At 40.0% G+C, this 12,372-nt stretch overlaps 1 protein-coding gene across 1 annotated transcript in view; it reads right to left on the bottom strand.

The window, feature by feature from the left end:
* CCDC152 (coiled-coil domain containing 152) overlaps positions 1-6,730 on the bottom strand; it is a 37,671-nt gene extending 30,941 nt beyond the window's left edge. Inside the window, exons 1-2 of the mRNA XM_048851694.2 lie at positions 6,644-6,730; positions 4,011-4,116 (exon numbers count right to left, since the gene is read on the bottom strand). Of these exons, the coding sequence (XP_048707651.1) occupies positions 4,011-4,116; positions 6,644-6,730 (193 nt within the window). The remainder of the gene's footprint in view (positions 1-4,010; positions 4,117-6,643) is intronic.
* Between the last annotated feature and the right edge of the window lie 5,642 nt (positions 6,731-12,372).

Raw genomic sequence — 12,372 nt, 5'->3', positions numbered from 1 at the left:
TTATTATTTAGACCTGCCTTGAGTGCAGGGGAGTAGACTAGATGACCTATTGAGGTCTCTTTCAGTCCTACACTTCTATGATGCTATTATTCGAATTCTGTCATTTCCTAACGTTTAGTGTTTGACTCTGCAACCTTAATGTTTAATTAATATAGTTTTTTTTAATGTAATATACAATGACACTGGTGGGATTATTAATTCTAAAGATTACAGGACGAGAGGAACCAGTATCTTGATAATTTATATAGTTTTTGTGTGTTCTAAGTCTCACATTTTATTGGAAATACCAACAGATGAAGGCTAAATGCATCTTCCAATTTCATCAAATTTATTTTAAATGGAGATATTGTTTCTGATATTCTTCCATTTCTTCTTAATTGAATTTAAATTTGGCTATTAAGTAGAAGGTGAAGGAGGATTAATTTAGACATAGCTCCTAAATAAACATAAGGTTTTTTTATTGTCCAATCTCTCTTTTCCCCTTTTGGATATCAGATATTAACATGTGTTTTATAATCCAGACCAAAGTTGGAGAAATTCAAAGAGTATGCAGCTCTGTACTTTGTTCCAGTTTTCCATCTGTTACAAATCTTTCTGTGGTGAGCACCCCCTTTAGGCTACATGGGGAGTGCACACACACAAGTCAATTACTCCACCCCCATCCCAACAGGTGTCGCAGGTCATCTTTTTAGCATGTCAGCACTCACCTTCTTACTGGGGCCTTGAGACTGTCTGATCCCTTCTCTGTGTCCCGAGTGATGCCACTAAACAGCCCATAGCCAGCAAAAGGAGTTAAACAAGAGAAAGGTAAAGCAGCTCCCTCCAGCATATGGACCTCCCTTACTGATACTCCAAGGGCCCCTCTGAAGTATCTACTTTAGAGTTCACTGGGCTCCAGTTCTTTTCTCCTTCAACTCAGGATTTCTGCACCCTCCTTCCTGGAGGGCAGGGGCCCTGCAAGCTGTCAGTCCCCTCTCCTGGGCTGGAAAAGCTCAACAGTCTGTTCCCATTCCAGGGTTCCCCATCTGAGTGGAATTATCTCTTTTTAACTCCTCCTCCAGTCCTGGCACCATTTGCAGGTGTGACAGGGCAGGGCTACTCCAGCCCAAAGTAGCTCCTTATCCTCTTCCATGCTAGTGCAGGTTTAAATACCCCATCACAGCATCTTAAATAAAACCACTATGAAAATACAATTTGTATTTGTTTGGGAAACTGGCCATTTCTTATTGGTAAATAATTTCAGAAACTAGAACATATTTATAAGCAAAAAATTATTCAGTTTTTGCAAACATTTGCAATATTAACATGTGAACACAAGATGGCTCTCCTGTAATATGTTAAAATATAAAATCCTCATTAGATATTGTGTGCATGCCTCTTTTAAAAAACTCATACTGTTTAGAAACTACACACAGAAAACTATATTAAAAGAATATTAAGGTTGCAAAACCAAGCACTCAGAAGTCAGGAAATGCTAGAATAAAGGTTGCCTGTGTCTGAGGCCATCCTTTCTTTTCCTGCAATCCTCTGTCATTCGCAGTATATCTTCCAACATCTGCAACAAATAAGGCAGGGGGTCCAACAGACCAAAACCTCATTCACTGTACAATCCTGATACAACTCCAGAGCATCATCCATCCTTTGCACTGAATGAAGTAGGGGTCGTGTGGAAACAAATAGTATGTGATCATGAAATCAAAGACTTTAACAACGATGTACACAAGGAGCTAGATTAAGCTTCCAGTTTCCTCTCCCAGTCTTCCCCTAGGCTCCTTCACCCAATCTATTCCCTCCGTTACACCTCTGAATTTCCAGCCCCTGCATTTCAGTAGGCTACTTCATCCTCCTCTTCACACTGCTTGGCAGCCAGTACGGGGAGCATAGAGAGCACAGGAAAGACAGCTAATCTCCTTGCTCTCATTTCTTGTGCCCATTACCACAGCATCCTCAGAAGCCAGAAGCAGCAATTGCAGGAAAAGTCCTGTTCAGCGCCTACAGTACCAGACTCGAATATGCTCTGTACAGAAGGACTCTTCAGAAAAATTACCTGTCAAACTTCCAAGTCTCTACTGAGATTTGTCTCTACTGTGAACTGAGATTTTCAGAGGCTCATAATTTGGCCAAATTTTGGAGAATTTTCAAAGAGACAACAAAAGGCACACCTCTGATGCTAAAGGATACCCCCCACTGCCAAATTTGAAGTGCCTGCTCCAAAGCATGGAGACGACAAAGCTTTTCACCAAAAAAGGTGGTAAGATTTTTTTTAATGTGTCTAAAGTTATGTGTTTTCCCCTCACCTTATTTTGAGAAGGAGCTCAACCATTTTTGCTGAAAATTTCTAAAAGAATTCAACCCGAGGCAGACACACTACGTGGAAAATTTCAACACACACAGTAAGTTTGGCAGAGCAAGTAAAAACAGGGTCTCATAATTAGTGTCAAGTGATCTTAACAATAGGTGGCGCTCTCAGCTCCACCTATAATTTACAGAACACAATTGCATTCTTTATTCAGGAATCATGTAATTCTTCTTTACTTACTTCCAATCCCAGTCCCTTAAATTGTGTCTTATTTGGGTGTCCTACAGACTTATTTTCAGAAATAATGTTTATTCATGCTAAAAAATAGATTACATACTGCATCTCAATGCTTTATGATTAGGACCCAAGGAAAACCAACTTTCTTCAAATATGACCCATAGAGGGAGAGCATCCACATCTTTACTCCTACCTCCATTTTCAGTGACTGGTTCTGCCTCTCCACTCAGAATGATGGAAACTTGTTGCCCATATACCATCCTTTAGGTTCAAGGTAGAGTCCTGCACAAGACTAGTGTAGAGCCCTCAGAGGGACTGGGATCCCATGGGTCCAGCAGGACTCTCTGTCATAATAGCAGGAGCGGGTGGAAGTAGGATTTTAAAAATCCCGTGCAGGGCTCTAGTCCAAGCACATTTTGAAAACCTTTGCTGCATACATCTTGTGGAAATTTTTATTATATTTTAATAATATTTTTCCAACACCCCTGGACGGCTCTTGTCTTCCTTTCATTTTGAATCCTTGGTGATATTCACAAATGAGGCAACCCAGTCAGTATACCCAGTTGGCAAGGCAGTGGAGAGAAACTAGCTGCAGACTGAACCAATGCTTGCTGCTCCACCCCTATTTGAGTGTAAACCACTTGTGATTAAGAATCCCCAATCCCAAGAATTATGCCTTAATGTGACCATGTCTGTAAGACATATCTTGACAAATTTTCCATATGGTTATACCTGTGTGATTGATTTAAAAAAAAAACAAAACACCTTGACAATTAACTGTGGGCCCACTGGGAGTTTTGCCTACATAAAAAAAGCAATATTGTGCTAAATGTTTGCTGCTTCACTAGTTATCAGGGGAGCAGCTAACGTCTGTTGTCTATACCCTTGATATCTTCCCCTTCTCCACTCTCACCATTACCAAATGTCTCTGAAAATCTCCTCTTGAACATCCCACCACCTTCTCAAACTTTTCCTAACCTGAAATTACCTTTCTTCCAGATCCTTCTCCTTTGCTACTGGCAACTCCATCGCCCCTCCAGTCTCCCAGGCTTGAAAGCTTGGAGTAATTTTCAACTCTTCTTTTTACTTCTTCCTCTGTATCCACCCACTTTCCAAATTCTGTCACCGCTTCTTTAACATTACCAAAATCTGACCTTTCCTGACTATCTGTACTGCTAAAACTCTCGTCCATGCCTTGGCTATTTCTCATGATTACTGTAATCGTCTCCCCTTGGCCTTCTACCTTTGATATTGAGTCTGTTATGAATTAATCAACATTCTTGTCTACCATACATTTAAATAGGACATCTGACTGGATTGGCTCCAAAGTCTTGTAGAAAATTGCTTTATTAATAGGATATCTTACATTCCTTACTAAGTTATTATTGTACATTTTATGATGGAAGATAGTGGAATTATTTTTTGAATTGTCAAATACAAGAACTGTATTTTTAAGCATTAAAATAATGCTTACCCTCTTTTATTGAGTCTTCCTTCGATTGGCTTAATGTTAATAACCTATTACATTTTTCCAGCTGAAGATCCAGAAGGCTATTCTTTCCATTAATTTCGCATATTTTCTTCAAAAAAATATTGAAATATCTGTAGGTTAATGCTAAATTAAATCCTTTTGTTCTAAATTTTCAATCTAAATCTCTGGTTTTTCAAGTGAAAGTTACAAAAACCAAACAAAAAACTAATCCCAAATCAAACCAAACAAAAAACCAACAACATTGAGCTGAGGTTTACAGAATAGTTCAGTGCCTCCCTCCCAGGTCTATTATACTGCCATTATGATTTAGCCGTAAAGAAATGAAGTTAGGTGTTAGAGGCTTGCATTGTAGATAATTAAAGGTTTAGGCTCCTCTCTGATAATGGTTACTATGGAAATGGTCTTTCAGAGTATTGCTTCTCCATATTCAAGCTTAGGGATGTCCCCGTCCAAGCTGCAGAGCTGTGGGAATCTTTGGGAAGCAGAATCCATTCGGGCTCTGTAAGCTCCTTCTTGCAGAACTAAATATTCAAGCCAAGGTTTTTGCTCTATATTTAGAAAACATCTTGTCCAACACGCTCGGTAGTACTGATGGAAGTTGGATGATAATGGGGGGAAATTATCAATCACCTTGACCTTGTAGGCGATATTGTAGTGATAATGCCTCTGGAGGAATACAACCAAAAAGTTGCAACCAACCCGTACACAGCAGTCAGAGAACGGGGATTAAAAAAGAATGACAAAAGACCAAACTAATGGTAACATCAAAAAATCAAAGAAATAGGCTAAACTAGTCATGATTGGTGTAGACATCGACCAAGTGGACAGCTTTTGCTACTTGATCTCCATCATAATACATGACAGCCATTAGGATGATGACATCAACAAGTGGATCGCTAACGCCAGCAGAATGTTTGTGTGCCTGAATAAAAACAATTGGAATCTTAAATCAGTGTCCACGACAGCTAAAACCAGATTATATACACCCATGTGTCCATATTACTTTACAATTAGGAAACATGGGTACAGACTAAGTGTCTGGAGTAAAAGCTGCACACATTTAAAATGAGGGGCCTGTGCCATACGTGTCTACTTAACCTTGTCATGCCTAATGATGACATCTGTAGAAGACTCAAAGTGCAGTAGTTAAATACAATCATCAGAAGGTGCCAACTACAATGGTTGGAGATGTTGCTAAAATAACCTCATACTGACACCCTAAAATTATTCTCTATGGAAGAGTGCATGGTGAAAGAAGCCATGGATGTCCCAGGAGAGAGTGGTATATATAAAACCATCCAGGCAACCCCCTCAGTAGGCTAAAATAGTAACTCAAAACTGATGTGGACAGCATCTGCTCATAATCTTGGCCCTATCCAACCTTGGTGTTGGAAAAGAGGAGAGGAAGGTAATGATAATGACAGTCGTTATAAAAGGGCTGTGTAGCTCTACTGACTCAATTTCTTCCACTAAACTCCAGAACATTATGGGCCAGATCCAGCTCCCATTGAACTCAATGGGAATCCCTCTTAATTTCAGTGGAGTTGATGAAGGCCCCATATGAGTAGAATTCTGAGGAAGAGTCAAGGTGGGCAGGTAGTGTGAATATGCAGAGACAACACTGTTGTATAACCACAGTTTTTATGGAAAATCATTATTTTCTCTTGAGGTGGCCTCTGCATATTCCCACTGTGGGAATCTAGTGAGCAGTACAATCCCTTAGGAACTTGGGCTGAGTCGTTCTAATTAAATAAAAATTGCAGTAATATCTCTGAAAGTGTGCAATCTTTGAGGAAGTGATACATCCTTAAAATGAACTGCTTGATGCTTAGGAGATCATACTTAAAAGAGGTCCTCACTGTTGCTGCAATTTCCTTGGACAATTCCTGCACGGAAAAAGTATCTGCATGACTTGTTCCAACGGAAAAAGCTCTTTGGTACTGAAGGAGTCTAGCACCAATGCACCAACACACCAGTAAGTGCTTACTTAATATTAGCAACTGGTGCTGGTGAGAGCTGCTCTGTCATATTATCTAGAAGCCAAAGTGGCCTCAGCACTGATAAAGTTTTGGTACCAGAGGGGCCGCTTCTCTGAGGTGTTCCCTGTGCCAATGAGGTCTTGATGCTCATTGGTGAATAAAGCACCATGAACAAGACTTTTAAAGGTATTTTGGCACCTGAAGATGCAGATAGGCTACGAGTGGGATTTTCAAATATCTTTAGAAATCTGGCCTTACAGCTATAGATCTGATATACCTGGCTCTGAAGTCTTTGGTGCCAGCTATCCCTGACTTGCTGGGTTTAAAGCTGAAGATAGCCCATTCTATTGCTATGCAGGGCAGATGTCTGATCCACTGTCAGATCCAGGATTATGTTTGTACGACAGCCTTTTTACAGCGTTGGCTCCAAACATTCAGTGATGAGAGAGGATATTGTGTGGCACAAATAGGCACTACTTTGCAACAGATTTTGAAGTTCTGTGGCACTAGGGGGCACATTCCACAAGTATGACAACTGCAGATGCCACACTGAAGACAATTTCACTAAAAAAAGCATTTAAAAAGATGTCACAAAGTGTTAACAAAGAACCATTTCAGCTTAATTTTGTTACCTACCTTTTCTATCTGTGAGAAGTCATCTAAAAGTTTATCAAGATTTGCCACGCTGATTTTCTTCATATTTGCTTCACTGGTGTGATTCATTTGTTTCTAGAAAATATCACCCAGTATTTATTATATATAAAATTAACATTGATTTAAGAATTTGTACTACTTGAACCAAATTCTTCCCTCATTCAGGGGTTCTGCAATAAATTTTTATAGTGGGGGTGCTGAGAATCATTGAACCAAACTGTAAATCCTGTATGTAATGGAAACCCCTTCAAGCCATGGGGTGCTGCAGCACCCCCCACACCCCAAGTTCCAGCACCTATGCCCTCATTCATTTCACGTGTCAAAGGGACTGCATGGGTGTGAATGTGAGCAAAATATGTCTTATCTTCAAATCAAATTAGTCTTGCAAATTAAAATGAATTTCTATCCAACTTAGACATAGCTGATTTTACATATAATATTTCACTTATCTTTATTAATAAGCCAGAAAGTGTTGCAGACATTTTTCTAGATGTGCTATTTCATATGCACCTATGAGAACCATTTAAAAAAATCATTCTCACTAGTATCCAAATAAGAGCTCTGTGTAAGCTCAAAAACTTGTTTCTCTCATCAACAGAATTTAGTCCAATAAAAGATATTACCTCACCCATCTTGTCTCTCTAGTACCTTTAGTGACATTTCTAGGAATGATATTTAAATGTCAGAAAACAGAGGCAATGTTATTAAATAGAATAGCGGGCAATCTTGTAAGAATTTGAATTTTCTGCTGAAGTTCAAAACTAAAGCTGCAACCATATCATCAACATACTATGCCAAATAAATATTAGTGGTTTACATGTACAAAGAACTTTACAAACATTAAAAGACAATTAATCCACAGTACCCTGTGAAATAGATTGTCCTCATTTTATAGCTAGGGAAACTGAATCAGAAAGGCTAAGTGATGTACCCAAACTACACAGTACATGAATAGTTAAGACAGCTATGTGCTTACTCCTTTATACCACACTGCACCGATACTAGAACCAGTGGATCAAATGTTGTGCTGCTTTAAAACCTATACAATGCTACTGATATCAGTGGGATTTTACAGAGTGTAAATTAATATAGAATTTGGCCCAGTTATTTTATGTTTATAATGTACATGCTGCTAGACTTAACTACTCAGGTTTACAATCCTGCATAAATTCACTTTTATGTGTTCTTTTAAACCATGATTTGGGTGCAGGCCAGTGAGCCTTGTATTACAGTATATATAGCATATATTCACAGTTTTATGTCTCACAGTGGGGTGTGATTTTCAAAAGCAATCTGTGCTGGCCTAACTCTTTTCCCACTGAAGTGAACAGTAAAAAACTTCCATTGACTTGAGTGGAAACAAAGGTCAACACTTTTGAAATTTCACTCTAAGAACTTAAACATAAATTTACAAGAAAGTCTCACTTGTAATAAATATTTATAAAGACAGTCTATATGCATTAACCTGAAGACTCTATTAGGAAACAACCGAAAGACCAGAACAAATTATGAATTAGGACAGAGCTTTAACTTCAACTTTTAATTTCAACTTTTAATTTCAAGATGGTTTGTACAACCTTTTGTTTTCAATTTTTACAAACAGTAAGTGGCAACATGATAGAAAAAGACCAGAGGTTGGAATGTGCAGTATAAAAAAAAATTGAATGGATTTCTAGATAAAACCATTTAAGAGAAAATTACACAGAAATGTGCATTTAAGTGACCAGTTTTGATTAGCAGACAAAATTATGTCATCAAGCCAGCAGATATTCTTGGTAATGTAATGATTAGAAGCCTGTATAATATATATATACACATATATTATATAGCTTCATTAGTAAAACAATAATGTAAAAACATTAGCACTCTGTGATGAGTACATTTTTTTTTTGTTCTCACAGATTACTTAAACAGCTAATTAACTTTACAAATATTTTTCAGGAAGATATGTACAAAATGTGGTTAGCATTACAGAATAAAACTTTTCTTCCTAATAAGTAATTACCTGTACAGAATCATAGAAATGGAGGGCTATAAAGGACCTCGAGAAGTTATAAAGCCCAGTGGTAAGGGAGGGCCAAGTAAACCTGTGCCATCCTTGAAATACAGTTGTCTAGCCCAGTGGTTCCCAAACTTTAAGAACCTGCGAACCCCTTTCACTAAATTGTGAAATCTTATAAACCCCCTCCTAAAAATTTTCCAGGGATTTAAGTTTAAATTTCCTCAGTGTGATGGATGTGCTTGCTTTGCTCTGCATAGCTCTTGGAAGTCTGGAACCACTGGAGAAAGATAAAGTCTCAGGTCTGGTTTGGCATAGAGTCTGTTTCTGTATTTGGTTTTCAGATGTGCATATGAGGAAAATGCTTTCTCACATAAGTATGTTGTTGAAAATGGTAACAAAACTGTAATACCCTCTTCTGGCAGAAAAAGCTACTCGTTTTTTAAACTCAGCCAAAAGTTGATCAATGACAGATTACTGAAACTCCTTTTCAGTAATCACAGGAGATCTCAATCAATTTCTCTTTTTCTCAGTGTTCAATATCTGTGTTGAGAAAGTGGTATCATCAAAAGGGTTGTGAATCCAGTCATTATCACCTGACAGAGCTGGAAAGTTGTGCAAAGTCCTGTTAGGTGTATTGGTTTTAGTGCACTGATCCAACTGAAGTTTATGTTCTGCCAGGAAGTCATGAAGAGTACTGAAACACTCAGTTTGATTGTTTTCAGACAACTTTCCCAGAACTGCAACTTCTTTATCATGGATTCAGCTCGCTCTTGCACATTGAAAACTGTTATAGTGAGGCTTTGAAGAGATAAATTTAGGTAATTAATTCTTGAGAAAATATCTGCTAAATAAGCCAGGTTCTGGAGTCAGACATTATTTTCCATACAGCTGGCAAGGTGGAAAGGGTGGCTGTTGAAAAAAACCCTAGGATTTCCATTCTAAGCTCAAACAAGCGCAAAAGGATTTTGCCCCGTGAGAGCCATCTAACTTCGGTGTGGGTCAACAGAAAATTGTGTATACTACCCATTTCTTCACAAAGTACGTGAAATATTCTGGAATTTGTTGGCTGTGATTTTATGAAATTTACCATTTTTACTGCATATTCCAGCACTTCCTTCAGTCCCTCAGGCATGCATTTTGTTGCAAGGGCTTGTCTATGGATACTGCAATGAGTCCAAGAGACTTTTGATGCAACCTTTTTTGTTTTATCTACAAATCCAGTATACTTCCCCGTCATTCATGTGGCCCCATCAGTGTAAATGCCTAGGCAACGAAACCAATCTATTTTCTTTTCTTGAAAATATTCATTAGTCAGATTGAAGATATCTTCTCCAGTTGTACGTTCTTCCAATGGTCAACAAAACAACAAGTCTTCAACCATAGCTTCATTCACATAACGTACAAACCATAGCAAAATGGGCTAGATTAGCTACATCAGTTGATTCATCCAACTGTATAGCATAATATGGACTAGTTTTCACTCTATGTACCATTGTAGTCTCTACGTTATTTGACTTGTCATTAATTCTTCGTGACAATGTATTATTGGACAAAGGTACCATGTCAATCCTTTTTGCAGCCTTTTCTCCGAGCATGCAATGAACTACGTCTTTTATACATGGACCAATCAAGCTCTCTGCTACGGTATAGGCTTCTGATGCTTTTGCTACTCAGTAGCTCATGCAATATGATCCTTCAAGTGCATTTTCATTATCAGTACTTGCTTTGGATATAAAACTGGTAGTGTCACTTTTCCTCTTAGCTAATTTTCGCTTGAAAAAATCAACATGCTTGTCGAGTTGTGCAGGATGCCTAGTTTCTAAATGGCACCGAAGTAGAGAAGGTTTGAGAATGCTGTTTGCTAGAACATCACCACAAATCACACATAGTGGTGATCTATTCTTGATCACCAATGCATGTAAAGCCATATTTTATATAATCATCGTCATATTTTCTTTTCTTTGTAGGTGAGTTTCCAGGAGCATCATGATCATTAGACTTAGATTTTCCATAGTGTGGACTTGAGGAAACACTAGCTGATTCTTGTGTCTTTACACTTTCCTTTTTCAGCCACTTATCCACTGAACTTGTGTACAAAATATTTATTGTGTTGTAATAAAAATAAAACAGAGAGAATGCTAACAACCAACAAACTAGAAAATGAGAAGATTCACTCACGTCTCACTGTAGCACTCCAGAGAGAATGACTTAGTATCAAATTACTGAGTCACCTTAACTCTGCTACACTGACTACAACGTGGTTGCGGCTGGTTTGGCGTGCAAAAACCTTTTCTTCCACCACCAGGGCCATTCCTAGGGGGGTGCCCCATAAGGGACAAATTAGCCTGGACCACCCTCCACATACAGTGTGGCCCCTGCTCACTCTGCCCTTTATGCCACCCAACTTCCCCTGTTGGCCAAGGGTCCAAGCTACCCATCTGTGCACCTGGGGTCCCAGCTGCTGCCCTGCCCACCATGGGGCTCAGGCTGCTGGCCCTGTGCTGGGGTCTGGGCTGCTGGATCCACACTCCACAGGGCTCAGGCTGCCCAACCCCATTGACCAGGGCTCAGGCTGCCCACTCAGTGCTCCACTGAGCTTGGGCTACCGGTCCCAACTGCCCAGCCCCGTGCTCCATGGGACTTCGGCTGCTGACTCCATGCTGACCACGGGAGCTTGGGCTGCCGGCGCCCCCGCTGACTGGGGCAGGGCTCGGGCTGCTAGCTCCAACTTCCCGGCCCTGCTTTCCATGGGGCTCAGGCTGCCAGCCCTACATTGACCACTGGAGCTCAGGCTCCTGCCGACCAGGGCTCAGCTGCGTGCTCTGCAGAGCTCGGGCTGCTGGCCCCAACTTCCACAGGCTTGGGCTGCCAGTCCCTCCACTGACCGGGGCTCGGCTACCTGCTCAGCACTCCGTGGGACTCGGGCTGTCTGCCCTGCAACCAGGTCCCACCTGCTGCCTCCCATGCCCGGGGTCCTCTGGCCACCATTAGAGAAATTTTTCTGGCAAACCCCCTGTAACGTTGTGCGAACCCCCAGGGGTATGCGAACCCCAGTTTGGGAACCACTGGTCTAGCCTGTTCATAAAAACCTGCAGTGATGGGGATTCCACAACCTCCCTCGGAAACCTATTCCAGTACTTAACTACCCTTATATTTAGAAAGATTTTCCTAATACCTAACCTAAATCTCCCTTGGTGCAGATTAAACCCATTATTTCTTCTTCTACCTTCAGTGGGCATGGAGAATAGTTTTTCTTTATAACAGCCCTTAACATATTTGAAGACTGTTACCAGGTTTCCCCTTCAGTCTTCTTTTCTCAATTCTAAACATGCCCAGTTTTTTTAACCGTTCCTCATAGGTCAAGTTTTCTTAACCATTTATCATATTCCCCCTCTCCTCTGGACTCTCCAGTTTGTCCACATTTTCCTGAAGTGTGTCACCCAGAACTGGACACAGTACATGAGGCCTCACTAGTGTCCAGTAGAGTGGGACAATTACCTCCCGTGCCTTACATATGACACTCCTATGAATACACCCTAGAATCATATTAACCTTTGTCACATCTACAAACACACTGTTGACTTATATTCAATTTGTGATCCACTATAACCCCCAGACCCTTTTAAGTGCTACTGCCACCTACTCAGTTGTTCCTGTAGTTTGATTATAATTATTACTATTATAATGGGGTTTGAAAAAATAAAATAAA

This window comes from Caretta caretta, chromosome 5 (genome assembly GCF_965140235.1).
Source record: "Caretta caretta isolate rCarCar2 chromosome 5, rCarCar1.hap1, whole genome shotgun sequence".
Lineage (NCBI taxonomy): Eukaryota > Metazoa > Chordata > Testudines > Cheloniidae > Caretta > Caretta caretta.
The sequence above is the reverse complement of the archived record's forward strand: the minus strand, read 5'-3'. Positions and strand labels throughout refer to the sequence as shown.